The sequence below is a fragment of the Clarias gariepinus genome, chromosome 1, assembly GCF_024256425.1.
Source record: "Clarias gariepinus isolate MV-2021 ecotype Netherlands chromosome 1, CGAR_prim_01v2, whole genome shotgun sequence".
Classification (NCBI taxonomy): Eukaryota; Metazoa; Chordata; class Actinopteri; order Siluriformes; family Clariidae; genus Clarias; species Clarias gariepinus.
Genome location: NC_071100.1, coordinates 21,280,112 through 21,307,877, shown reverse-complemented (window position 1 = coordinate 21,307,877; position 27,766 = coordinate 21,280,112). Strand labels below are relative to the sequence as shown.

Sequence of the window (27,766 nt, the reverse complement as noted above, 5' to 3'; positions counted from 1 at the left end):
TTCTTTAAAGAATAATTTCAGAATTTAGAAATTCAGGCTAATGCATTAATTCCCTGACAAACACCATCATGTGTTTAAACATCCTTTTCTTTTAAGGCGTGTTTAATCTTGCATTTAAGAAACAAGTTACACAGGTTACACAAATGAAAGGACGGCAAACCGAAACCTGCAAACTTACAGACAAAGGAACTTCGTTTTAGTGTTTTCTTATTGAGAAAATCAAAACAAAATGAGTAAGTAGTTTTTAAAGAACTTACACGTTAAACTGGGCATCTAGTTAAATTCGTATTTATCTTGTGAAACAGCATAAAGCAACAATGATAAACTGTTTTTCAGGTACGTTTTTGTGTGTGACTCTCTTGATTCTCTACAGCGCTATGGCATCTAAATCAGGTATTAAAACAGTTACTGTGTGTGTGTGTGTGTGTGTGTGTGTGTGTGTGTGTGTGTGTGTGTGTGTGTATTATTATATTATAATTATTTTATTTTATTTAAATTCCAGACTTGACATCATGATTTTTTTTAGTTCTGTAAGTTAAGCTGATAAGATCTGCTCTCTGCTGTTTATGTAAGATATAATGTGTGACTCCCTGAAACATAACCCTGGTGTTTGGCTCAACAACCATGAAACATGTTGTTATGGTCAGGAGATGATGTTAAATCTTTGGCAAACATACTAGCTTTAAATACTACAAATGTAACTCCCCCTCTCCCCTTTCTAGTCTTACACAGTTACACGTCCTTCAATTTTTTCACTCACACAATGGAAACACTGTTTTATCGGAAAAATAAACAAGAAATCTCTTTATTGACACTCGATTAAGAGACACACTAATGGAATCACTGCTGTAAAGTAAAAATAAAACAATTTAACCTGCACTTTACCTTTAAAAAAGAATTGCGACAGAGCAGTGTTTCTGTTTAGAGCAGAGAGAAAGAGTGTGTGTGTGTGTCTGTGTGTGTCTGTGAGGGCGAAAGTAGGAGGGGTCTGTGTGTGTAGCACTGTGTTCAATGATGCGCGTGCACAGAGACACAAACAGCAGGCTGATACAGAGAGAGAAAATGGATCCTTAACCTGTCTAATGAGACTTGCTTGTGCTTTACACGCGCCCTGTACACACGCATACAGACACAAAATAAAATATGTTTTACACACACACGTGGTCACACTGTAATAGGAAACAATACACGCGTGCACGGATGTTGATTATATCAGTTAGAGATGCGCACTAAGACCTAGCAGGAGAGGCGATTACCCACAATTCCGCAGTGCAAAAAAGAGAAACGACCCTGTGACGCTCGGCGTCAGAACAACATGTGATACATTTAGGCATTCGGCAGACGCTCTTATCCAGAGCGACTTACTTTTTTTTTTTTATCTCATTACACATCCGAGCAGTTGAGGGTTAAGGGCCTTGCTTAAGGGCCCAACAGTGGCAACTTGGTGGTTGGGGGGTTTGAACCTGGGATCTTCCAAACCATAGTCCACTGCCTTAACCATTGAGCTACCCTTGGCCCCTACATGATACTAGTAGGTGTGTGTGTGTGCGCTGCAGCCTGTGAATGAATACACACAGCGAAGGGACATGGGGGAAATCTAATACTGTATCGTGTAGTGTCCCTTTTTTTGCAAATTTTTCTGCTACAGCAGATCAGTTTATCATCTTGTAATATATTAATTTTGTGATTATGTTAACATGTGCTTTCTCAACATTGTAAAATTTTGATTTGAGGGGCAAGACATTTATTTGAGGGGGCGCTGCCCCCTCTTGCCCCTGCGTAGAGCCGGCCTCGCTTTTAACTCATTATAAAGTAAATCGGGTACTTTAATTTCACATTTTATTTTACATAAGTAAATTATCTGAGTACCTCCTCAACCACTGACACACCATTTGATGCAGTCAGACCTGTTCACAGTTTTTCCTCTTTGTGTCTATCGCCTTATTAGTTTTTTCATCAACATTTAGAAATGCTTGTTTAATGATTTCAGATTTCTAATTTAATTTATAAATGTGTGTGCTTTACTATAAAACTTAGATGAGGTAATTAAAAAAAATAGAAAGCTATATTACTATATAAACCCCCACAGCTGACAGTGCAGGCCAAAGAAAAACCATCAACCAATAAGGTTAACAACAGGACCTGAAGACAGATCTGAGAAAGAGCATCAAAATACTTACAGATTTAAAAGGACTGAAAAATATAGTGACCTTCATAGTTTTTACCTGAAAGAACTTCAGGTCCTCTTTTTAGTTCTGAGGGGCAGCAGAACTGAATAAAATGGGAATAAGAGCTTTAGCCAGGAATGAGGCCAGTGACCCAAAAGAATCTCTCGAGAGACATACTGTACAAATAACAGCACACTCACACCGCAAGCAGTCAGCGGAGACGGGTTGAAAAGTTGAATGGGAGAAAATCACCAAGTCTAGGTGTGTTGAATTTGTAGCATCACATACAACATCAAATGTAATTTCTCCCAAAGTGTTTGACAAAGTAAAGCGTCTGAACTGTGTAAATGAGAGTTTTACCAAAAAAAAGGAAAACATGTTTATTGCTTATTTTATTAATCAGAATTCTTTTTCACTTTGATTTTTTTTTTGTGTTTGAGATAAAACTCTAATTTTCAGCTATCAGTTAATATAAAGCACTTGGAGTAAGATTTTATTTTAAATAAATAAATGCATGTAAACAATAAGCAGATTAAATATAAGAAATTAGGGGATTAATGATATAAATTTATTAGCATTTGATATTAGATCTTACACGAACTGACAAAGCCATGTATTATTTATAGAAAACTAAAAAATACTATATTGCACGTATGTGACTATAACATAATACAACCCAAATTCAGATTTTTTATTTGAATAAAATGAAAACTAAAAGACTTTCAAATCACATAAGCCAATATTTTATTCACAACAGAACATAAAGACCATAGCAAATGTTTAAACTGAAATATACTCAGCAAAAAAAGAAACATCCTCTGACTTTCAACTGTTTTTACTTTCAGTAAACTTAATGTGTAAATATTTGTATGAACACTAAAAGAGTCAACACCATAAGGCATAAACTAAAAATGTTTCACAATGAAGGGAGGCTCAAAATCAAAAGTACCAGTCAGTATCTGGTGTGGCCACCAGCTGCTTGAAGTACTGCAGTGCATCTCCTCCTCATGGACTGCCTATTGCGGACAGTCTGAGCACTGATGGAGGGATTGTGTGTTCCTGGTGTGACTCGGGCAGTTGTTGTGGCCATCCTGTACCTGTCACGCAGGTGTGATATTCGGATGTACCGATCCTGTGCAGGTGTTGTTACACGTGGTCTTCCACTGCGAGGATGATCAGCTGTCCTTCCTGTCTCCCTGTAGCGCTGTCTTAAGCGTCTCACAGTGCGGACATGGCAATTTATTGCCCTAGCCACATCAGCAGTCCTCATGCCTCCCTGCAGCATGCCTAATGCACGTTCACGCAGATGAGCAGGGACCCTGGGCATCTTTCTTTGGGTGTTTTTCACAGTCGGTAGACAAGTCTCTTTAGTGTCCTGAGTTTTTAGAACTGTGACCGTAAATGCCTACTTTCTGTAAGCTGTTAAGGTCTTAATGACCATTCCACAGGTGCATGTTAATTAATTGATTATGGTTTAATTGAACATGCATGGAAAACATTGTTTAAACCCTTTACAATGAAGATCTGTAAAGTTATTTAGATTTTTACAACATTATTGTTGAAATACACAGTCCTGAAAAAGGGACGTTTTTTTTTTTTGCTGAGTATATTTTACACTTTTATTTACTAAATGAGATCATTTCAAATTTGATGCCTGCTACAGATCTTAAAAAAGTTGGGACGAGGGCAACAAAGGGCTGAAACAGCAAAAAGTCTGTAACATGATTAGCTATTAAAGAAATGTCTTAGCGAGACAGAGAGTTTCTGAAAAGTAAAGGTGGCTAGAGGCTCTCCAACCAGTGAGAAAGTAAGTAAAAAAGATTGTGGAATACTTTAAAAACAACGCTCCACAATCTCTCAATATCTCAATATCTCATAATCTACAGTGCATAACATCATCAAAAGATTTAGACAATCTGGAGAAATCTGTGTGTGTAAGGGACAAGGCCACAGACCTTTGTTAGATGCCCTCAGACGACACTGCATCACTCATTGGCATAATTGTGTCACTGACATTACTAAATGGAAAGCCAGGAACGCTTCCAGATTTCACTGTCATTAAACACACTCAGCCATGCCATCTGTAGATGGCAACTAAAGCTCTATCATTGCAAAAAGGAAGCCATACAGTATGTGAACATGGTCCAGAAGCACCGTCACATCCTGTGGGCCAAGGCTCATTTAAAATGGACTGTTTCAAAATAGAAAGTGTTCAGACAAGTCCAAATTTAACATTCTAGCTAAAGAGGAGGAAGACCTTAAAATTCATAACCTCAATTCCCAGATGTCTGTTTTGGAATGTTTTGAAATAAAGAGGAGATGCTACACCATGGTAAACATGCCTCCATCCCAACATTTTTTAGGCCTGTAGAAGGCATCAAATTTGAAATGAGCTCATTTTGTGTAAAGTTCCTCAGGTTAAACATTTGTTATACTCTATGTTCTATTGTAAATGAAGTATTGGCTTTATTTACACTCTTGGCTCATGTGATTAAAATTTTAAAAACATCCCAACTTTTCTTTTAAGAAATTTAAGTTTTTATATATATTCCAGAAATGTGAGTTGCACTTTCTTTCTCGAATAGGAAATGCAACATCAACAAAATAAACATTTGCCTTTAGCTAAATGTCATTATTTTTACGTACATTTACAATTGCTTTATATTTGAAAGCAGATTATTTTTATTGTATTTATATTAACACGCCCAGTTACCATCTTATTGCCACAGACAGAGAAAACAGGCAAAATACTTACACTGGAATAAATTGGAGCAAAATTATGAGGAGTCAAAAGTATAATCTATAATAACTCTATAATAATAAATCTAAAAAAAAACAATATTTTTTGTTTTATTTTTGTACATCTTTACTTTAAGTAAAAAATGCCTTCTTCAGTTGGTGGTTACTTTGTGTGTTTATGGAGCAATGTTGTCGACACTGTATTTATTGCATTGTGTATCCAACTGAACATCATTGGGGATTCAGCCACTGGAATAGAGTGACTCATATAGGAAGCTGATGGAAACAATACCCCATGCCCAAATGTCTTGTTACAAATTGAGAATCTATGGTGACACAGAATTTGTGTTTTTTTCCACAATACAGAGAGTTTGAAGGTGTTTGGTCCAACAGCTCCTGTTCTTGCTACAGCTGGTAAAGACCTGGTTCTGCCCTGTTTTATTAAACCCAGTACCAGTGCTGTTGACATGAGAGTGCAGTGGTTCAGACTGGATGAAGGAGTATCACTAGTACATCTCTATGTGGATCATGAAGACAGAAATGAAGATCAGGTTCAGCAGTACAGAGGACGGACATCACTGTTTAAAAATGAGCTACAGAAAGGCAACACTTCACTCAAACTCTCAGCTCTCCGAGTCTCAGATGGAGGAGAATATAGGTGTCTTGTTCAGGACAAATCCTGGTCTGATGGCATCGATGTTTATATCAATGTTGAGGGTAAGCCTGTTTTCTGAACTGATGTGTAAAACAGTAACATGTTACTATTTATATGGTATTTTTTTGTCATTAAATTATGGTTTGTGCATTCATTTTCAACTTGGTTCCATTTTATTTTTATAGTGCTTTTAACAATGTCAGAAAGCAACTTTACAAAAACAAAAATTCTGGATATAAATCTATAATAATAATAATAAGAAGAAGATGAAGAAGAATAGGAAGAAGAATAAACAATGTATGGCTTGGTCAATTTGGCCAAAATTACCAAACCAGAGGGTACAGTGGCAGGAAAGAACTTCCTCAGATTACATGAGGAAGAAAGCTTAAGAAGAACCTGACTTAAAACAAAGTCATCCTCATTTGCATTATACCAGATAGAGCAATCATAAATAGATCCCTTCTATAACTCTTATTTGGGGAAAAAGAGCAATTTCACAACATGAAATATGTTTTAGTTAATATAAGTAAACTTTTTGTGGAAATGTAAGAATACACCATACACAAAAGAGGGGGGACAAAGAAGGAGAAGTCTGGGAAATTAAACACCGTCTAGGGGAAATATCTAACAGCCTGATACAGACTTCAAGGATGCAGGTATCGTGTTTAAATAACCTTTTATTGGAATTGTCAATGAACAAACCAGTTCGGTAGTTTTGTTTACATACATGGTGCGAGCAGGTTGCTTAAAACATTTGGTGTGAGTTAACATGCCATGCCAGATCAATAAATTCACGCAGTGTCTGTCTGTCTGGCATACACTCATAAGGGGCCAGTATATTTGTTGAACTTGGCCCAGCAAGTCATTAAGTATAACTAAATAAAGAAGTATGTATAAACAAACAAACAAAGTACAATAAAAATAACACAAAGTATTTAATGTATTTTGTTTAGTTTGTTTCAGTAAATTTCCCCTCTTACATTGTAGTTATGCCTGCCTCCTCAGCAAGTTTTTATTAGTTAGTTCCTAGAAGAGAAATTTTGAAAAAGAAGAGAAAAATTTAAAAAAGAAAACTTCTCTCGCTCGCTCTGGTTGCATGCTGGGAGTGAGTAAGCGTGGTGAGAAGTAGCATGAGAGTGTGCTTAAGTGAATATTCTATACTTTTCCTTTTTTAATTGCTTTATTTTTTGTAAACTATTTTTGGCTTAGATAGTAATTGTCTCATGGTGTGTGGTGTATATACTGTATAGGGGTTGCTGTAGGGAGCAGTAAGTGTAAGTGCATGCTTGAAGTGAGCCTAATCTAGGCGAGCGTGTCGGTGGACAGTACAGATCTGGTGCTGAAAGCAATGAGACCAGTATGGAGTAACAAAAAGGTTTCCGAAGAGATAAATGGCACAGACAATCAGGCACAAAATGTACATACTGCAGATACATTTACTAAGGACAGCGGAATGTCTAATATGCTTGAAAACATGTGCAGATAGCAATGGATTATACACTGCTTGAGAGAGAGAGCAGTGCAGTGTTGATGAGGCAAACACAGGAGGCAAACATGCAAGAGAATATAAACTATGAAAGGAAAGGTTTCAAATACTTCTTACTCAAAAGAAAAAGAAAAAAAAAACATTAATACAGTGGTACCTCTACCTTCGAATTTAATGCAGTAATCCGATCCACCCCCCAAAAAAATATTACCAATATTATCAATTTCCAACACTATAATTGTATTTTTGCATATTAAAACAATCTAAACATTCAGAAAGGACATGTAAATGTCATGAACGGGGTGTTGTGGCAGGTGTTAAACGCCGTGGGCGGAAGGAGCAGGCATAGAGGCAGAGGGGTGGTGTTAACCAAAAAAAAGAGTCTTTTAATAAAGGTTAAACAAAGTATAAATAAAGATACAAACAAAGGAACAAACAAACTCAAACAATGCTTAACTTTGTGCTAACAGGGGCTCTCTGGCAAGACACAGGCAGGGGGAGACACGTAACACACGCCCTGTGGCGAGACACAGGCAGGGGGACAAACACATAACAGGACACCAACGAGGCGTGGAGCTGAAACTGGACACTAGAGAGGGACGGGAGACACTAGAGAGGGACGGGAGACACTAGAGAGGGACGGGAGACACTAGAGAGGGACGGGAGACACTAGAGAGGGACGGGAGACACTAGAGAGGGACGGGAGACACTAGAGAGGGACGGGAGACACTAGAGAGGGACGGGAGACACTAGAGAGGGACGGGAGACACTAGAGAGGGACGGGAGACACTAGAGAGGGACGGGACGAGGGCTAAAGACATGGCAATCAGCTAGGCATGGCTTTTAGCTAAACATGGTTAAGCTAAGCTTAACCATGGCAGTCAGCTACACATACACCTAGCTAAGCATGTCTTTAGCCCCAACATGCACTAAGCTACACTTACCTAATAGCTTAACACACACTAGGGAATGGGTCACAGAAACACAGACAAGGGATACCCAGTGGCTAGGCGAGGCAGCCCTCCAAGACTAAGCGAGGCGGCACTCACAAGCTAGTCGTTACTCCCCAGCCAGGAGGGACAGCACTCTAAAACTAGGCGCACTGGGACAATAGGGGGAGAGGAAACACAGGACAAGGGATACCCAGTGGCTAGGCCAGGGGACACTCAAAGGCTAGGCCAGGGGACACTCAAAGGCTAGGCCAGGGGACACTCAAAGGCTAGGCCAGGGGACACTCAAAGGCTAGGCCAGGGGACACTCAAAGGCTAGGCTCACTGGGCAACTAGGGAGGTAGGAAACACAGGACAGCTAGAGACACAGAGGGGCTATGGCTAGAAGCATGCTAGTACTGTAACTGTACTATAACTCAACATAGAATTTAGCTAATCATGCTCCTAGCCACACACACACCTAACTGCTTACCTGCTCTAGCTAACCACAAGAACACAGGAGGACAGGACTGAATCAGCTCCACAAACACAGACACACAAAACATACACAGAGACATTGCCAATAAGAGAGCCTAAGTCAACACAACTAAAATCAAAGTACAAATTAAACAGATAACTAAACAAACCAAAATGCCCACATAACTGACAGTGGTGATACCAAAAATGCTCGACCCAGTTTCCCAGTCTAAACAGCTATTTATAGATTGATTGATGGCTACCTCGGTTCAGGTGTGCACTGCATCACCTGACCGAGGTGCCTGCTGGGAAACTGACCGGCCAACAAAAACTACAAAATAAAAACAGTGACCTCTAGTGGAGGACCCTTACAGTAAATAAGAAAATTATTAAATAAATAGACATTAAACCTTGCTTAACCTTAATTTCTGATTCCTCTTCAAATTCAAATCAAATTCAAATTCAAATTTTATTTGTCACGTACACAGTCATACACAGTACGATATGCAGTGAAATGCTTTTTCGACTACCAGTGACCTTAAAATAAAAGCTTAAACATAAGAAATAAATATGAATAAAAGGTAATACAGTAGAAAATAAAGTTAACTGGTAAAATATACTGTTCAAGTAAAAAAGATATACTGTATTGCAGTAAAAGAAATATTGCAGAAAAATTAAATTAACTAGTAAAATATACTGTGCTAAGTAACATAAAATAAAAATATACTGTACAAATAAAAACAAAATATATATAATATAGAAATATAAAAGAAGAAAAATAGAAATTTGTCCATATAAGAAATGTAAAAATGGCTGAGGTGTGCAAATATGCATAAAGTGACTTCTTATAGTGTCTTATTATTAAAGTGATTTGTGCAGTGGTCCATAATGAAAGTATAAGTATAGTGCAAAAAGTGTGCATGAATGTGTCCATAGTGTCCATGAATGCCCAGTCAGTGTTGGATGTAAAAGAGATGATATTAGTCCTGTATTGTGTTGTGGTTGAGAGACCTAATGGCCTGCGGGAAGAAGCTCCTCCTCAATCTCTCTGTATTGGTACTAGCCAGAGGTGTTTTGGTTTTGTGTTTTTTAACTCTCAAGAGATTTTCTCTCCAAATCATAAGTGGAATCCTGGTGATGCAGGAGGTCAGCTCCATTGTTGTTTATGCGCATACAATGGGTCGGCATTTTGTCTCAGTGCAGGCTAAGACTGGGAATCCTTCTGTCTCTTTGCTGGAACATCAAAATTGGATTACTCACCACTGAGACAGTATCACAGAACAATCGCGGATTGACTCATCAAGCTGTTGAGGCAGATACAAAACTTTGGGCTTTCAACTGGAAGAAAACTGAAGCCTTAGCAGTAAGTGACTGGAACAACGGTGTTCCTACCACAGGGTAACCTGGAAGAGTTAATAAATAACTCTCCTAAAATACCTTGGAGTGTTTTTTTTTTTTTTTTTTTTTAGCAACAAACACTTCATAAAAAAAAAACTAGAAAGGTATGGCAGAGAAGGTGGAGTGGAGGATAGCCATATGGCTGCTTCAACAAATTTCAGAGGCAGAGTGTTTATTTCAAACAACCTTGCTACCTCTGCTTTGTGGCGCTGTGGTAACTACTGTATATTGTTTTAGGACCATTACATTAGGTCCCCTAAAGCATTTTATTTTTGCATAAAGAGGAGGGAGGCAGGGTCTAATCCATCTGGTGAGCAGGACAGCAACCATGAGACTACAGTTTGCTCAAAAATACCTGACAGGGCCCAAAGACATGGTGTGGCTGGAGGTAGCAAGCTGCATTTTAAATGGCATGAACAAAGACTGGATGTATCAATGTTTTTAAATGACCTTGTATTCCTGAAGTATAACAGTGTACCTGCTTTTTACCAAGTTTTTTTTTTTTTTTTTTAATCATAGAGACTTTTTAAGTGGACACAGGTCAAACCTACAGATTCTTTACTTTAAAAAATTGAGGGCAGAGCAGGTCAGGAGGTCAGTGTGCTGTAACAACAGCTCCAAACCATGGCTATTTTGTATTTGTATATTATATGTTTACTTGTGGTCAAATGCTTAAGTTTATTTAAATATATATTTAAAACAATATTTGTTTCTTTATTGATTCTAGCTATGGGAAGCCACCCAGTGATCATGATGGAGAGTTATGGTAACTCAGGAGGAGTTAATCTAGTGTGTGAGTCCAGAGGCTGGAAACCTGAACCTAGGGTTTTCTGGCTGAACAGAGAAGGAGACACTCTGCCTGCTGAAGAGACACAGATACATGAAGAGACTGAGGGCTTCAGTGTGAAACGCCGCATCATTGTTTATGATTATAGCGACTCCAATAGATTTTATTGCAGACTTCAACAATTTCAATTGCATGAAGAACACATGAAGGAAGCAGAGGTTATCATTAGTCGTAAGTGTTTAATGATAACAAAACTCAGATTTAGATAATAACAATTTACAGTGATTATTATAGATAAAGTAATTTATTGAAACGCGACCATAATAACCACAAAGTGGTTTAATGTGTCATTAATGTGATACATTATTTTAATTTTAGGTAAAATCTTTCATGCTTGGAAGTGGGTTGTCAGCATTTCAGTTTCAGCATGTCTTATTGCTGTCGGATGGATAGTAACTGGAGTTATTTTACACAAGAAAGGTAAAAAAAATGTTTTTGTTTAATTACTTAACAAAATTAACTTAAAGCTAAATTATAATGCAGTTCATACAATTGATTTAATCCACAGTTTAGCTGAGTAACTGGATCAGGTGCGTTATGAGCATGAAAAAAAAAAAAAAAAAATATATATATATATATATATATATATATATATATATATACATATATATATATATATATATATATATATATATATATATAAGATAGTTGTTTGTAACACACAGATGTTTCATAAATTATCATTTTCGTATTAAATACATTTAAACCACTAAACATAGAGATGTGAGGTGACAGTGCTAACCACTTAATCAGCATTTAAGACATTATGTACATAATTTGGTTTTATTCACTATTTGTTTAGGTAACATTAGTCAATAGTTACCAGTGCACAGCACAGTCCTCATTAACAGTTATTTCACTGTCATTACCTATCACTGATTGCTGATTGCTTATCACATACCCTCATATTGCTTGTGATGAACGTCCTGGAAGTCTGGTCATGGCCCATCTCGTACCTCAACAGAGATTATGTTATAGTGCAGGAGTCCCCAACCTTCTTTTGCACCATGATCCAGTTTTAAAATGAAAGAAATGCCATAATCCCATTGTCATGTTTGATGTGAACATTTACCCTCTTGACTGTATCTGCATGACTGCATAATATTGTGGCGTGGGCGGGGCGGCGGCTGACGACCAGCATGCCTTGCGGGGATGTCGGTGTGTGTTCACCATGTTGGGGAAAGGTGTTCTGGTTAGTGGCTTAGGCCCTGTTGTGTGTGAGGGGAAGGTGCTGCTCATGCCATTACCGGCTGTGTGCTAAATAAAGTACTCCCAGCCATTGCATTGGGCAGCAAATAAGCTCGCTCGTCTCTCCAGCATTCTTTCCGGCGTAAAAACGCTACATTGGTGTCAGAAGTGGGATGGAGAGTAACGGGTTCGAGCGCACAAAGGAGGACCTTCTAAAAATCCAAGCGGGCCGCCGAGTAGCGGAGCGACTACTCGCGCAAAAGAAGCGCTTTCCTGGCGGAGCTAGCGCGAGCACACCACGTCCACCAACGCGGAGCGGGAAGCAGAAAATCCCGGCGCTGGATCTCGGGGCGGAGACTGGCGCTGCGCAAGCGCCGGAGCAAGATACAGCTCCGTGTGCCATTAGCCGGCAAAGCGACCTGCTGCTGCGCGAGGCCGAGCGCGCTGAGCCCATACCGGCGGTACATCACGGCGGAAGAGCCGAGCGACCGCCCGCAGCTCAGTGGCGCTTGGTAGGTGAACCTAGCCGGGGACAGGGCTACCCGTCGCGGCTAGGCAACGAGCAGCTCTCCGACGTTTCGCGGCGAGGCGACGGCGCAGGTGACCGTAAGGAAGCGCTGCGTGAGGTCGAGCGCGCTGAGCCCATAATGGCGGCACATCACGGCGAAAGAGCCGAGCGACCGCCCGCAGCTCAGTGGCGCTCGGTTTGTGAACCTAGCCGGGGACAGGGCTACCCGTCGCGGCTAGGCCTCGACACCGCTTCCGAGATTCCGCGACGACGCCGAGGCCAGGGACCGCCGGACTACCACTGCAACGTTCTCGGGCCTGAGGGACAGCCGGACTACCGCTTCAACGTTCTCAGGCCTTAGGGACAGCGTACACCAGCAGCCGCTAAACTAGCGCCGGGTGGACGGTTGGGGAGCCCCGCGGGGCTTAAAATCGACTGTGTGCCGGACGGCGTCTTACTGCGGGCGCTCGTGGACACCGGCTCCACTGTTTCCCGCGGGTTGTGGAACTGTGAACCGCTCATCGCCAGGCAGAAGGGCCCCACCCAGCGCTCGCGGGCACCGCTGCAAGACTTTTGGGTGGGGGCACCTATGGGGCGAAGGAGCGTGGAGACTCACAGCCAGCTCGGTTCTCCGATGTCATCCACCGGGTGCGGTTGGCAAGGGGACGAGTTTTGCCCCACCGTAACCGTCTTGCGCCTCACCAGCCGCACGCCGGGGAACCATCGAACTCTAGAGGCCGGACCGCCTCAGGACTACATTCACGTTCACCCCTCACCTGCCAAAGGACGCCGGCGTTCCCACCGCCAGCGCCGACCGCCTCCACACCACCGAAACGGAGTTCATCATGGTGACCAGGGACGGTCACAGCTTGGGTGGGGGCAGTGTGGCGTGGGCGGGGCGGCGGCTGACGACCAGCATGCCTTGCGGGGATGTCGGTGTGTGTTCACCATGTTGGGGAAAGGTGTTCTGGTTAGTGGCTTAGGCCCTGTTGTGTGTGAGGGGGTGTGTGTGACGTGTGAAATGTGCTCCAGTTCAAGCTAGTGCTGAATTGGATGTAGGCTCCTGAGTGAAGGTGCTGCTCATGCCTTACATGCTGTGTGCTTAATAAAGTACTCCCAGCCATTGCATTGGGCAGCAAATAAGCTCGCTCGTCTCTCCAGCATTCCTTCCGGCGTAAAAACGCTACAATATTATGCATTGGGCTGCTGGCATATGATTGGCAGATTAGATTACGACATAAATGAGCAGGTGCATTTGCCCCATCTAGATGGCCTCTATATATTTGTATAATGGCGCACAAAATGATTTAAGATCCTCATACAAAATAAAATATTTGGACTGCTACTCCAAAGCATTAACTAGTTTATTTTGAGCAATTCAGAAGTGAATTTTGTATCGCTGCTGTGACAGACTTCAGATCACAGAATAATTATTGGACATTTTCTTTCAGGATTTTCTGAGAGTAAAACATTATTAGCAAGTAGAATTCCTGGTTTCATCAACTAAACAAATTTTCAAGCCATGAGGCAGATGATGTTTGTCTTCATTAACATGTTGGCTCTTTTTTGTCACATGTTTAACCTATTAAAGCACAGGATATTATTCCAATAATTTTGGTGGTCATCAACACACCAACACTTCAATTTTGTGCTCTTTTGGGGTTTTTAGATGAGTTACTGATAAACCTCTGGTAAACTTTTTACTGTTACACATTTTCTCCATGTGGAAATAATGGTACTGTACAAAATGCACACTGTAATAGGAGCTTTGTGACCATTTCCAATCTAACATATACATTTAATACAGTATATAACATAATATATACTTATCGTCTATACCGGTTGTTCAGGGTCGTCGGGGGCCTGCAGCCTATCCCAGCAGGCTTAGGGCATGGGCGGGGTACGCCCTGGACAGGGTGCCAATCCATCGCAGGGCACACACTCATGCAAACTCCATGCACAAAGAGATGGGAATTGAGCCTTGCTGGGAATTGAACCAGGACCCTGGAGGTGCAAGATGACAGTGCTGACCATTACACCACCAGACATTTAGACATTTTTTTTGCTAATTGAAATTCATTTTACTAATTAACTTGATTTACTATCAATTAAAATTCAACTAAATCAAGAAAAAGTGGCTAATTGTTCAATTAAATACCTAAACATTTTTCCTCCAGGGCCAGCAGGTGTTGGTTAGCTTTTATCTCTTCAATAATTGAAATGTGTTTAATTAGTGCTTGTTTCTGTTGAATTTATCTTACAGTAAATGTTTATGTTCTAAATCAATATGCAAAATGGAAGAAATGGGGAGGGTGCAAACACATTTCTAGTGTATGTATGTATAAACAATATTTTATTGAGTAGTCAATGTGCAGCATGTATAATAGTATAAAGTTACTGTCCTCTGAAAATAATTTAACATACAGCCATTATTGTCAAAATAGCTGGCAATAAAAGTGAGTACACCCTAAGTGATAACAGCTGTACATATTTAACCATGCAAAGTCACATGTTCTAGTGTATTTATCATGTTCATGTGTTTGTCAGTGGCCAAGTAGGTCTCTAGATCTGAACCTTATTGAGCACCTGTGAGGCATCCTCAAGTTGAAGGTGGCGAAGCGCCATGCTAACATCCTGCAGCTCTATGATATCATTATGGAGGATTGGAAGAGGATCCCAACAACAACATGTGCCACTCTGGTGATTTCCATGCCCAGGGGTCCGTTCTTTGTACATCGCTTGACACATCCGGGATGAACTGACACATCTGAGATCAGATCATTGTGCTAATTACGATCTGGCTAAGTTGGTTCTTCGAGCTCACCTGTTGTTGTTGATTAGTATATCTGGATTGAGTTGTCTAGGATTATTGCGCGCTCGTGCGTTGGTTTAAAAGGCGATATGCATCGACAGTAGAAACACTGATTACAACCCCTTCGATTGGCTGACAAAATGGCAAAAAAAACGAGCTAAATTCTTTTAAGACACTGGCAAATGTTATGTTCTAATACAATATTTGATAGCGATTATGTAGGGGGGGGGGGGCAATCCATGGCAGGGGGCATTTTAGTGCATAACACCGGCACCCTCTCCCTATATACCGCCTCAGTCGTGCTCGTTAACCAATCAGATGTGACCTTGCCATTTCAACCAATCATAACTGGCTAGAAGCGCAGCCAAAACCCTGTTTACATGAAATAAACCTGCTTCTGAGCAGGTTTAAGCTTACGGACCTGTTGCTATGACAGCAAGTGCAAGATGCACATTAAAGAACGAAACAATCCAAGATCAGGACAAATCCACAACAAAAAAAAAACAGCTAACTGAGTTAGCGACGTATGAAAAACGGACCCACACTTGAAGGGGTAAAACATACACACATACGGGAAAGATGATTTGCCCTTCTGGGCCACCGTAATGGTGTACTACTTTCCGTTGCCAGTTATTTAGACAATAAAGTCTGCATGTTAAGTTATGATATATATATATATATATATATATAAGTACACCCCTCTCTGTGTATATATATATATATATATATATATATATATATATGTATGTATGTATACTGTATATATATATATATATATATATATATATATATATATATATATATATATATATGTATGTATGTATACTGTGTGTATATATATATATATATATATATATATATAGAGAGAGAGAGAGAGAGTAGTGTATTCAAGTTAAGTGTCTAATTTTTTTTCCTCTTTTTTCAGAGGAGCAGAGACAGAAAATGGAAAGCGGTAATTACGCCCAAGTTCAGAATTGAGCCGAGTTTAGAAAGAGGCTTATTATATTTTTATTTCTCTAATTCTACTGACATTAAAATTCCACCAAGTCTAATACACAGTAGACAGCTGACTGCTTACCTTTGTTTTCTTCATTCTTCCTTTTTTAATAAAAAACTGCTCAAGAAAAAATATATAATTGCAGAACTATTATGTATTTTTATATTGTCTTTAAAATTCTATTGATCCCAATAAATATTTTTTGTCGAATAGATTTATGTACTATCTACTTTTGATCTGGGATTACTGTAGATAATAATAATATATTATTATAAAACATTATAAATAATAGTAAATATGTCTATGTTAATATTTGGCTGTATCTGGCTAATGAAATATTGATTATGCTTTACAGTGTTTACAGACAAGAAGTTCTTTGCTGGTAAGAATCATTTGTACCTTTTTGTTTTTATTACAGTTACATCAGATGACTTTCCCTTTGAAGACAAAACTGCTAAACTGAGCTTAGAAACCACTTGAGAAAATGTCAAGCTGCACATTTACATAAATTAATAATACTTGTAAATGTTACTTATGCAAGTTGGAAAGTTAAATATTTACAGTATAGTGTATAATATTATTGACCTTATGTAGGTCACCTTACACCTAGTTCTGCTGTTAATAAAATATGTATTTTATTGACATTTATAAATTACAAACATTGTTTTATTCAACATATATTTTTAAATAACCTTTAGAGAGAAAATGCTCATAATGTATTAAACAATGCCCTACACATATTAATCTCTTTTCAGAGCTACAGAGACAGTGTGTGGAAGATGGTAATTACACCTAAGTTTTTAAACTTTTATGTAATTTTTCTTTGTGAAGAAATGTAAAAGAAATGTGATTTACAGTATAGTTAGAAAGAGGAGCGAGTGGCACAGTGGTAAAGCGATCGCCCTATCATCCAGAGATCGCTAGTTCGGTAACTGGGTGATGCTGTAACCTCTTGCAGCCGGAGGCTTAGAGAGCTGATTGACTGACCTCTCTCTGCAGGGTGGTATGGGAGACACTTGGCTCCTATCTGTAAACTCACACAAGCGGAAGGAGCAGATAGCACTGTCCTCCAAGTGTGTTACACCGCCCCAACGGTGTGTGAGCTCGTGGTACATGTGATAGTCAAATTTAATTTTAATTTAATTGTTAATTTCACCCAGACTGTCAAATTAACACTGTACAGTGTTTGTATACATCAGGTTGGACTTAAATGAACTCTGAAAGTATTAACTTAACTATGGGAATTTACAATATCACTGCAAAAAGATGAGGTAGTTCAGAAAGCATTCCATTTCCTTTACTAGGTTTGTACATTTGGTCTATAGGTAAATATTAGTTATTACTAAACTATTAGTCATTGTGTTGTATTTCATTACAACACAATTGGATTGGATAAAGTAGTATAAAATTCTATTTAATTCTGTATTTTACAGAGTTTGCAGAGATGAAGAACTTTGCAGGTAAGAATGATTTACCTGATTTATTTTTTTATTAATGATAAATCAGTTAATAAAAACTATAGCAACTATATTTAACAACAGAAAAGAGACTCTTCTGCATTTATATTCTTTGTTAGTGTATGACTGTGCTGTGTTAGAATGTGATCAAGGTGTGTTAATGTGTGTTAATGTGTTACTGTGATGTGCTAATGTGGCGTTTTAATGTGTGACTAGTGTGATAATGGTGTACTCGTGTGTGATAGGGTTGTGCCTTGTGTTGGTCTGTAATAGTGGTATGTTAGTGCGGGATGATGGTGTGTTAGAATGTGATATTTGTGTGTTAGTGTGTGATGGTGGTAATAGTTGTGTTGTCAGGGGTTGCTCTGTGGTTTAGACATTGAACTATTCATCAGAAGGTCCTAGGTTCAAACCTCAACACCACCAAGTGGCCACTGTTGGGCCCTTGAGCAAGACACTTAACCCCTTAACTGCTCAGATGTGTAATGAGATAAAAATGTAAGTCTCTCTAAATAAGGTCGTCTGCCAAATGCTATAAACATAATGTAAATGATGGTAATGTAATAGTCATGTTGATGCGCAGTTACTTAAGACCAGTTGGTCAAGACTGGTGCCTTTGTTCTAATCTTGGTATAGAGCACAAGTGTTTGTGTGTGAGTATGTGTTGATAGTTGTTTTCAGAATTAACAGTGGGTATAGAAATTATTTACCCCCTTTATAATAATCACATTTTATTGCTTTGCAGCCTAAAATGAAGACAGACACCATTTTTGTTTCATCTAAATGTATTCACTTATCTTCCAGGTAAAAGATATAACACTAATATGTCAAAAAAATAGAACAAAATAAAGATGAAAAAAATTAAAAAACAAAATCACTGATTTGGAAATCCTAAAAATGACTTGTAAACTCAATCAAGTGAATCTAATCACCTTTTCAATGACACACAAAGCTTTGCTTATCTAAACTTTGCAATATTTGCCCACACTTCTTTTCCAGAAGTGCTGAAGTTGAGCACTGCAGTCTTTTAGTTCACAGATTTTCAGTGAGGTTTAAATCTGGGATCTGACTAGGAATATATAAATTAAAATATATAATTAGCAAATAAGCTAGAGCCTAAAAAAATAATAATTTTCTTACATTTGTTCTACTGGACACAGTTTATGGTAAAGTGAGACCTCTTAGTATCATACTAAAGATTGAATGTTATTTTCAATCTGCTAAGCCATTTGGGGAGGCAACTGAATATACTGTATATCTTATACTGGAAATTGTTTACATTGTTCAAACATACATATGTTACCTACAGTAGGTACAGCCTTATGCAAAAGTTTAGGCACCCCTGGATAAATAACAGATTTTGGTGATTTTTTTTTAAAAATAGAAAAGATGTTAACACAGTCTCTCTTAAAAATGAAAAAAATGTTATGCAAAGGTTTGGGCACCCTAAGAGTTCCAGGGTCTTAGATACTTTTTAAGACCCTAATCAGACCCTAATCAGCTTGTTAGATCTGATGCATGGCAACAGCTTTTATTAGTAAATGCCAATTTCAAAGCTTTACAAATACTTTGACTCTTTAAACCTTGTGCACACACTTGCAGACACTCAACAACCATGGGTTCCTCTAAGCAGGTGTGTAAGACTCTGAAAATGAAAATTATTGATGCCCACAATGCAGGAGAAGGCTACAAGAAGATTGTCAGCTTGCATTTTCCACAGTGAGAAATGTAATTAAGAGATGGCAGTTCAGGGGAACTGTGGAGGTCAAGATCTGGAAGACCAAGAAAACTCTCAGAGAGAACTGCTCGTATGCTGGTCAGAAAGACAAATCAAAACCCCCATTTGACTGTAAAAAACCTGCAGGAAGATTTAGCAGACTCAGGAGTGGTGGTTTAGTGATGCTTGCACAGACAAGACCTTCATGGAAGAGTCAGCAGAAGAAAACCTTACCTGCTGGATTTTTTTCCCATCTTAAATCCAACGTCAGAAGTATGCAACATAACATCTACAGAAGCCTGATGCGTTTTGGAAACAAGTGCTTTGGACTGATGAAGTTAAAATAGTACTTGACGACAATCAGCAAAGGCATATTTGGAGAAAAAAGGAGCAGCATTTCGTGAAAAGAACACCTTGCCAATTAAAGCATTCGAGTGGATCTATCATGCTTTGGGGTTGTGTTGCAGCCAGTGGCACAGGAAACATTGCACGGGTGGAGGGAAGAATGGATTCCACTAAATACCAGCAAATTCTGGAAGCAAACTTCACACCATCTGTAAAAAAAGCTGAAGCTGAAAAGAGGATGACTTCTACAACAGGACAATAATCCTAAACATACCTCTAAATCCACTATGGAATACCTCAAGGGATGCAAGCTGAAGGTTTTGGAATGACCATCACAGTCCCCTGATTTAAACATCATTGAAAATTTGTGGGTAGATCTTAAAAGAGCTGTGCATGCAAGATAGCCAAAGAATACTACAGAACTAGAAGCTTTTTGCAAGGAAGAATGGGAGAAAATCCCAAGTAGAAGGATTAAAAGACTTTTAGCTGGCTATAAAAAGCATTTGCAAGCTGTGATATCTGAGGTGTTACTAAGTACTGATTATGTAGGGCGCCCAAACTTTTGCACAGAGCCACAATAATGTTTTTATTTTTTATCTTTGTTCAATTTTTGATATAAAAAGTAACTATGCATCAATGTTTGCTGAAAATATTGTGCATTTTTTCCATTTCCAGGAGAGACTGTGTTAACATCTTTTCGATAAAAAAAAAAATCATCTAATCTGATCAAAAAATCTGTTATTTATCAAGGGGTACCTAAACTTTTGCATAAGACTGTATTTGTTTCAAAAGCTTTATGTTGTGAAAAAAGTGAGATTAGGAAATTTGTGTTTCTTGTTCCTTAATTTGCTATTTTGTAAAGATATTTAGTTTTATTCATTTATTTATTTGTTTTTATTTCATTAATTTTATTATTTGGTCAGAATTTGTACATTATTTTATCATTTTGTCTGGCTGCTTATATAATTTCTTAAAATATAAAAAAAAAATTAATCGTACATTACGATGAAACAGTTACCCAGTACTTGAGTAGTCTTTTTACCAAATACTTTTTAACACTTACTTGAGTAACATTTTGAATGACTACTTTTTACTTCTACTTCAGTAATATTATTTTGAAGTACAGCTACTCTTACTTGAGTACACTTTTTACCCACTCTACCCACCTCTGTTCACCTTTTTCTCCTTCAACCACTGTGTGATCAGTTTTGCTGTGTGATTTGGGTCATTGTGATGTTGGAAGGTAAACCTTCCTCACATTGAGAACTTTCTGGTAGAGGGCAACAGATATTCCTCAAGAATTGGACAGTATTCTCTCCTCCACTTACTGCTGCAGAGAAACACCCCATAACATGATATTACCACCATCATGCTTTACTGTAGTATGGTGTTATTTGGATGGTTGTATTGGATTTCTGCCAGACATATTTTAGTCTCAACTGACCACATGCGTTTTTGCAAAGCTCAGTCGAGACTTCATGTGGCCCTTCTTGAGGAGTGGCTTTTTCTTGAAACTTTCCCATACAAGGCACATTCGTGGAGAATTTACTGATAATGTTGTCACACACAATGTCCACTCTTTTGTCATAGATTCCTACAACCGCTTCCTTCAGAGGCTCAGAGATTCTGTTTTTTACCCCATTTTGTGTGTTGGTGTTATATCTTACACTTGGATGTTAAACATTTCACTGAGTAAATACAGCTGGATAAAACAAAAACAGAAGATAGTGTGTCTGTCTTCATTTCAGCCTGCAAAGTAACAAACTACAATTATCTAAAGGGTGATCTTTTTCTATACCCACTGTAATTGCCCTTTTTTGTATGTTTATCACTAACGGATCTTTCCCTAATTTTGCAGTGCATGCGTTGTTTCTGTGCACCTTTAAAATAATTTTACAGAACTTTGCATGCAGGGTCTTGATTGGATGTTTGTCCCATTTGTCGAGTTGCTGGTGGGTAAGCAATCCCTACACTTCACTGCCATACAGGGCGCAATGAGTTCAGTCACTGACTTAAATAATGAGTTAGATGCACATGGCATTCTTGAGGTGATCCAATCTGGTTTTATAGCTTTTCACAGCACTGAATCTGCTCTCTTAAAAGTTTCTAAGGATCTCTTAATAATTACTCACTCAATTCCGCCGTTCTTCTGCTTTAGAATCTGACAGCTGCATTTGACACTGTGGATTATTTCACTCTCGTATTTTGTCTGCAGCACAGTATGGGCATTACTGGTTCTGCCCTGGACTGGTTCAGATCATACCTGACAGACAAATTTTTTTTTTTTCTGTTAGTATCAGCAGTTTACACAGGTGGGGTCTCACAAGGGTGTGTTCTTGGGACTTTATTATTTTTACTTCACTTACTGCCATTGGGATCTATTATTAGGAAGTACAAACAGTACTTTTGAAATGCCTGGAGGATGTCAAAAAGCGGATGGCTGAAAAGAGTCTTAATGAGATTAAAACTGAAGTGCTGGTATTTGGACCCAGTAGAGCATGTGTTGACCCTTTCCCTGAGATGTGTTCCCTTAAATTGTATGTAAAACCAATTAAAGCTTGGGTGTTTTATTGGACAGTGATTTTAAACTGGATAAGCAAATTAACTTAGCAAGCTTTTTTCAGCTTAGGTCCTTGTCCAAGGTCAGGCCATTAAAAAAAAAAAAAAAAAAAAACATCTTGAAAAGGTTATACACACTTTTATTTCAAGTTGGCTTGGTTATTGTAATGCGCTCTATGTTGGTGTTGCATGTTTGCAGTTGGTCCAAAACGCTTTTTTTAACGGTAACACGTAAACGGGAACACAAAACTCCTGTCTTGGCATCCTTTCTCTGGCTCCCTGTGCAGTTCAGGGTCAAGTTTCAGGTATTGTTAATATTCTACAAAGCCCTGAATAATCTTGCACCATGATATATTCCTATACAGTCCAGCACGGTCTTACAGGTCTGGTGAGCAGCTTTTACTTACAGTTACTTACAGTTTTTTTAACCGCATGATTGACTTCTTCTGTACTGTGGCTGTTTGTAGTCTCCAGAATGTTACAGGAGTGCTTGAATTTTATGCTTTTTGGCTTTTGTTGGATTTCTGGACCTCTTGTCTTCTGTTTTTCTGTTGTCTGTAAAAAAATGTGTATGTTGTACAGTTTACTGGGCTGCATTTGTGCAGGCTTTCTTTTTTTATGAACACAGTAATTTCCCTGTAATCAGACAGATGAGTTGGTGGTTCAACAGTAAATGCACTGAGAGAGAAATTGTCTAAATCTGTTATCATGTAATCAACTCTAACGTTCTCAAGAGGTGACCAAAATGTGTATGTTTCTAAAGAGTCCCCTTATGTCCTACCGCTGACGATGTACAGACCCAAACTTCTCATTAGAATAAATAGAATCATGCTGTTTATATTGAAAACCCACTTTTTTTTTGTGCGACACCCTTTCCCTCTTCTCATCTTACACAGTAACCGTTCTTCCTCTCTTATTTGTGCAGGACAACTTTCTCACACTCACACACACACACACACACACACACACACACACACACACACACACACACACACACAAACTCTAACGAAGACGCTGCTCTGTTGCGATTCTTTACAAAGGTAAAGTGCAGGTTAATTTTTTTTTTATTTTGATTTTTACAGCAGTGGTTCCGTTAGTGTGCGCATTCGAGTGTCAGAGATGTTTCTTGGTAATTTTCCCAGGCGGTGTTTCTGTTATTGTGTGTGTGTGTGTGTGTGTGTGTGTGTGTGTGTGTGTGTGTGTGTGTGTGTGTGTGAGAGAAAGTCGTCCCACACAAATAAGAGACAACCATCCTTAGAAAAAGCACAGACAGAATACAACCTTAACTGTGTGTGTGTGTGACGGCAAAATGAGGAGGGTGTGTGAATCTTGTAATTTGGATTCATACACATTCACATTTTAAACAAACTTAAATAATTTCTTTGATTGTGTGAATCTGCTTTGAGACGTCACTTGTTAAAAGTGCTATACAAATAAAATAAAGTTAAATTAAATTGTGAAGGGGCACAGTGTCCAATGACGCACGTGCACACACATAGCGGAGTCAGTGCAGGCTGAACCAGAGAAAAAGGAAAATGGATCTTAACCTCTCTAATGAAACTTCCTTTTGCTTTATATGCATGCACACGTGTTATAAGAAACAGGACACACGCGCTGTACACACACGCATACAAACACAAAATAAAAGATGCTTTACGCGCACACACATGGTCACAGTGTTATAGTAAATAGTTCACGTGTGCACGGATGTTGATTATATTCAATGGTAGACGCGCACTAAGACCCAGCAGGGGAGACGATTACCCACAATTCCGCAGCGCAAGAGAGAGAAAAACCGTTGGCTCAGTTGTGATCACGTGACGCTCGGCATCAAAACAAGAAGCGCATGCGTGATACATGATACTCGGTACTCGTAAATCAACACAAATCGGGTTACTCGCAATCCGAGGTTCCACCTAGTTGTTGCTTAAAGATTGCCAGTGACTTGGCTGTGCAGACATCTAGAGGAAGTTCATTCCACCACCTACAGTACTGTATTGTAGGAAGAAAATGACATGTATCTTTCTCTAACTTTGCAAACATGTCTTAAGAGTAGTATGAACAGCCTGAAGAAAGGATATACACTGATCATACATAACATTACAACGCAAAACATTAAGCCCAATAATGTGTAGGTTCCCCGTGTACCTCCGGGTCAGCTCTGGCTCCTCTGGGCATGACGCCACAAGACCCCTGAGAGTTGGGATGTAGTGGGATAGAGGAGTTTGGTGTTGGTTCACCTTTTAACATAACAAAGACCAACACAGCCAAATTTACCATACAGCGGCTGAAGGAGCAAAAGGTGAATGTCCTTGTGTGATCTAGTCAGAGTCCAGAATCTTATTAAAAATCTGTGGAGTTCCTGAAGACTGCAGTCTATCAGCATTCAACATCCAATTAGACTGAAGTTGGACAGTTCTGTAAGAAAGAGAACAAACATTACTCAGTGTAGGTGTGCAAAGTTATTAGAGAAGAACCCAAACAGACTCAGGGCTATAATTAAAACAAAAAGCAGTTCCACAAAGTATTAAAACAGATGGGTGATCCTTTTCCAAATCAAGTTATTCCAGTTTTTTTTTTCAGCGCTGTTGCTATTTTTGCTTGTTTAATTTGTACGTTGTAAGATGCATTGAGTAAATCAAGCAGGACTGGTTGTTTGTGAGCGCTGAGCAGGTGAGACAGACCGTCTTGGCTGGATAAGGTTGTGTTCTGTCTGTGCTTTTTGTAAGGAAGGTTGTGATCATATCCTGGTGTGTGAGCTGTAGCTTGTAGCTGTAGTGTTGTTGCTGTAGTGCTGCTGTGTGTGTAGGTGTGTGTCTGTCAGTGCTGTGTCTGTTAGTGTTCTGGGAAACTCCTTGACACTGTGGTTATTCAGGTGCACATGGTCATACAGGTGATTAGGTGTGATGCTGGTGTGGTGAGCGAGGTGTACATTAGGGATGAGATCACATCCTCTGCTGATATCAGTGTTGACTCTCTGTTTAATGTTCAGGTGAAAGTCTTTGTGTGGTAGGAGGGTGGATATTATTGTACAGCTGGGAAATGTCTCTACAGCTCTGCACTCCACGCTTCCAACTCGCTCCTGTTCTGCTCTTGTCTGTGAGAGTTCAGAGGTGATCTGTGAGAAACTGGACACGAGCTGTGTGATGTCAGTGTGAGTGGTGAAGGTTATGATGTCGTTCTAAAAGTCTCTATAATTGTGTCTCTGTTGTGCAGCTCCTTTTTGAGGATGGAGATCCATTTCTGTTCTTAAAAAAAAAAAAAAAACATTTTACTGAATTGCCATTATTACTAAATGACCTGGTTATTTTGCACTGATTGTTTCTGGCAGGAGAGTAACTGTCCTGGTCTTTCACTGCCATCTAGCGGACAAATGATGTAACATGTAACACATTAAAAAGCACTGACTGATATTATACTAACTAATATTATTAACATAAAGGAGATTGAAACAGTGCTGTTAGAAGATTATGTGCTGAGGAGAAGATATTGTGGATGAGAGTTTAACTTTACCTAGGGTTAAGGTTGAATATATAAGTGTCTGTGTTTTGGAGTAAAAATAACCTAAATATTTATATATCGATATTTATTTACTTAGCCATTCATAATATAAAAATTAAGACCTGTATAGTCAAATATAAGACTAAAACACTATATTTATTTATTTAAAATTACCGGCTTGGAAATTTTATTAGTCATTCAAGATTCAGCTTGAATAATCAGATTTCCAGAAGTCTGTGTTCAGGTTTTAAATTCAGGCTGCAAAATTCAACACCAAACACATTCTATTATAACATCAGAGTTACTCAGAGCTAGACAAAGATAATCGAGCATCGAGCGCGTTGTACTGTTTTACAGGATGTCTCCTATTTCTTTATATCACATCCTCTGCTGATATCAGTGTTGACTCTCTGTCTGGTGTTCAGGTGAAAGTCTTTGTGTGGTAGGAGGGTGGATATTATTGTACAGCTGGGAAATGTCTCTACAGCTCTGCACTCCACACCTCCAACTCGTTCCTGTTCTGCTCTTGTCTTCTCTCTCTCTCTCTCTCTCTCTCTCTCACACACACACACACACACACACAGTTGCGGAAGTTAAGCGTAATATTTCTTGTCTTTGACTCGTACAGGCTTTTCCACAAATCCTCTTATAAATCCTAATGAATCTGATCCACTGATGATGATTTAATCTTTTTTACCTGAAACTCACATCTCACTCTGTGTTTCTCTCAGTGGATGTGACTCTGGATCCTGATACAGCAAATCCATATCTCATCCTGTCTGATGATGGAAAAGAAGTGAGACACGGATACGAGAGACAGGATCTCCCTGATACACCACAGAGGTTTAAATATGAGCGCTGTGTTGTAGGAAAGCAGAGTTTCTCCTCAGGGAGATTTTATTATGAGGTTCAGGTCAGCGGGAAAACTGCTTGGCTATTAGGAGTCGTGAGAGAGAACATTAACAGGAAGGAGTGGATTACACCGAGACCTCAGGATGGAGTCTGGACTGTGTGGCTGTGGGGTGGGAATCGTTATGAAGCTCTTGCTGGTCCTGATGTCCTTCTCACACTGAGAGAGAAGGTGGAGAAGGTGGGGGTGTTTGTGGATTATGAGGAGGGTCTGGTCTCCTTTTATGATGTGAACTCCAGATCTCATATCTACTCTTTCACTGGTCAGTCTTTCACTGAGAAACTCTATCCATTCTTCAGTCCTGGTTTAAATGCTGGAGGTAAAAATGCAGCTCCACTGATCATCTCTCCTGTGTGTAACACTGAGTGAATTTTCACTTCACAGATTTAATCATCTGTTAAATGTCAGAATAAATAAGAACTTTTTCTGTTTAATTTTAGAAAATACATGTTTACATTTCTACAGTTTTTATTATTTTATGTGTGTTCATGTTTTGCCTAAACAAATAACTTTAATCGATTTTTTTTAAATTAAAAATGAAACTTTAATAACGACGAGTTACAGTTAACGTGTGTGTGTGTGTGTGTGTGTGTGTGTGTGTGTGTGTAAAGAACAGAGAGAGAGGTTGTAACATGTGTGTCTGTGTGAGAGAAAGCAGGAATTGTGGGTAATCGTCTCACCTGCTGAGTGCGCGTCTCTCACTCGTACAGTCAACATCTCTGCGTGTGTGTACTGTTTACTATAACACTGTGACCACATGTGTGCGTAAACCATCTTTTATTGTGTGTGTGTGTGTGTGTGAAATTCTTCCTGTTTATTATAACACACGTGTGCGTGCGTAAACAAAAACAAGTTCCTGTTTCTCTCTCCGTGTGTTAGAAAGCACTGATTCTGTTAGTGTGTGTGCACGTGAATGTCATTTAGAGAGTGTGCCTCCTCCTCTCGCCTTCACACACACACACACACACACACACACACACCCTAAAGGTAAAGTGCAGGTTAATTGATTTATCTTTACTTACAGCAGTGATCCCGTTAGTGTGTGTGTGTGTGTGTGTGTGTAAAAGTCATCC

The 27,766-nt window shown here is 39.1% G+C and overlaps 1 protein-coding gene across 1 annotated transcript; it reads left to right on the top strand.

The window, feature by feature from the left end:
• Positions 1–317: 317 nt before the first annotated feature.
• On the top strand, positions 318–27,488 carry LOC128520689 (butyrophilin subfamily 1 member A1-like). The gene is made up of 9 exons (XM_053495047.1): positions 318–393; positions 5,274–5,624; positions 10,580–10,870; positions 11,018–11,119; positions 16,133–16,159; positions 16,560–16,586; positions 16,960–16,986; positions 17,638–17,664; positions 26,515–27,488. Exons 1-9 carry the CDS (start codon positions 318–320, stop codon positions 27,060–27,062), a joined length of 1,476 nt encoding a protein of 491 aa, XP_053351022.1. The 3' UTR covers positions 27,063–27,488.
• Positions 27,489–27,766: the final 278 nt, after the last annotated feature.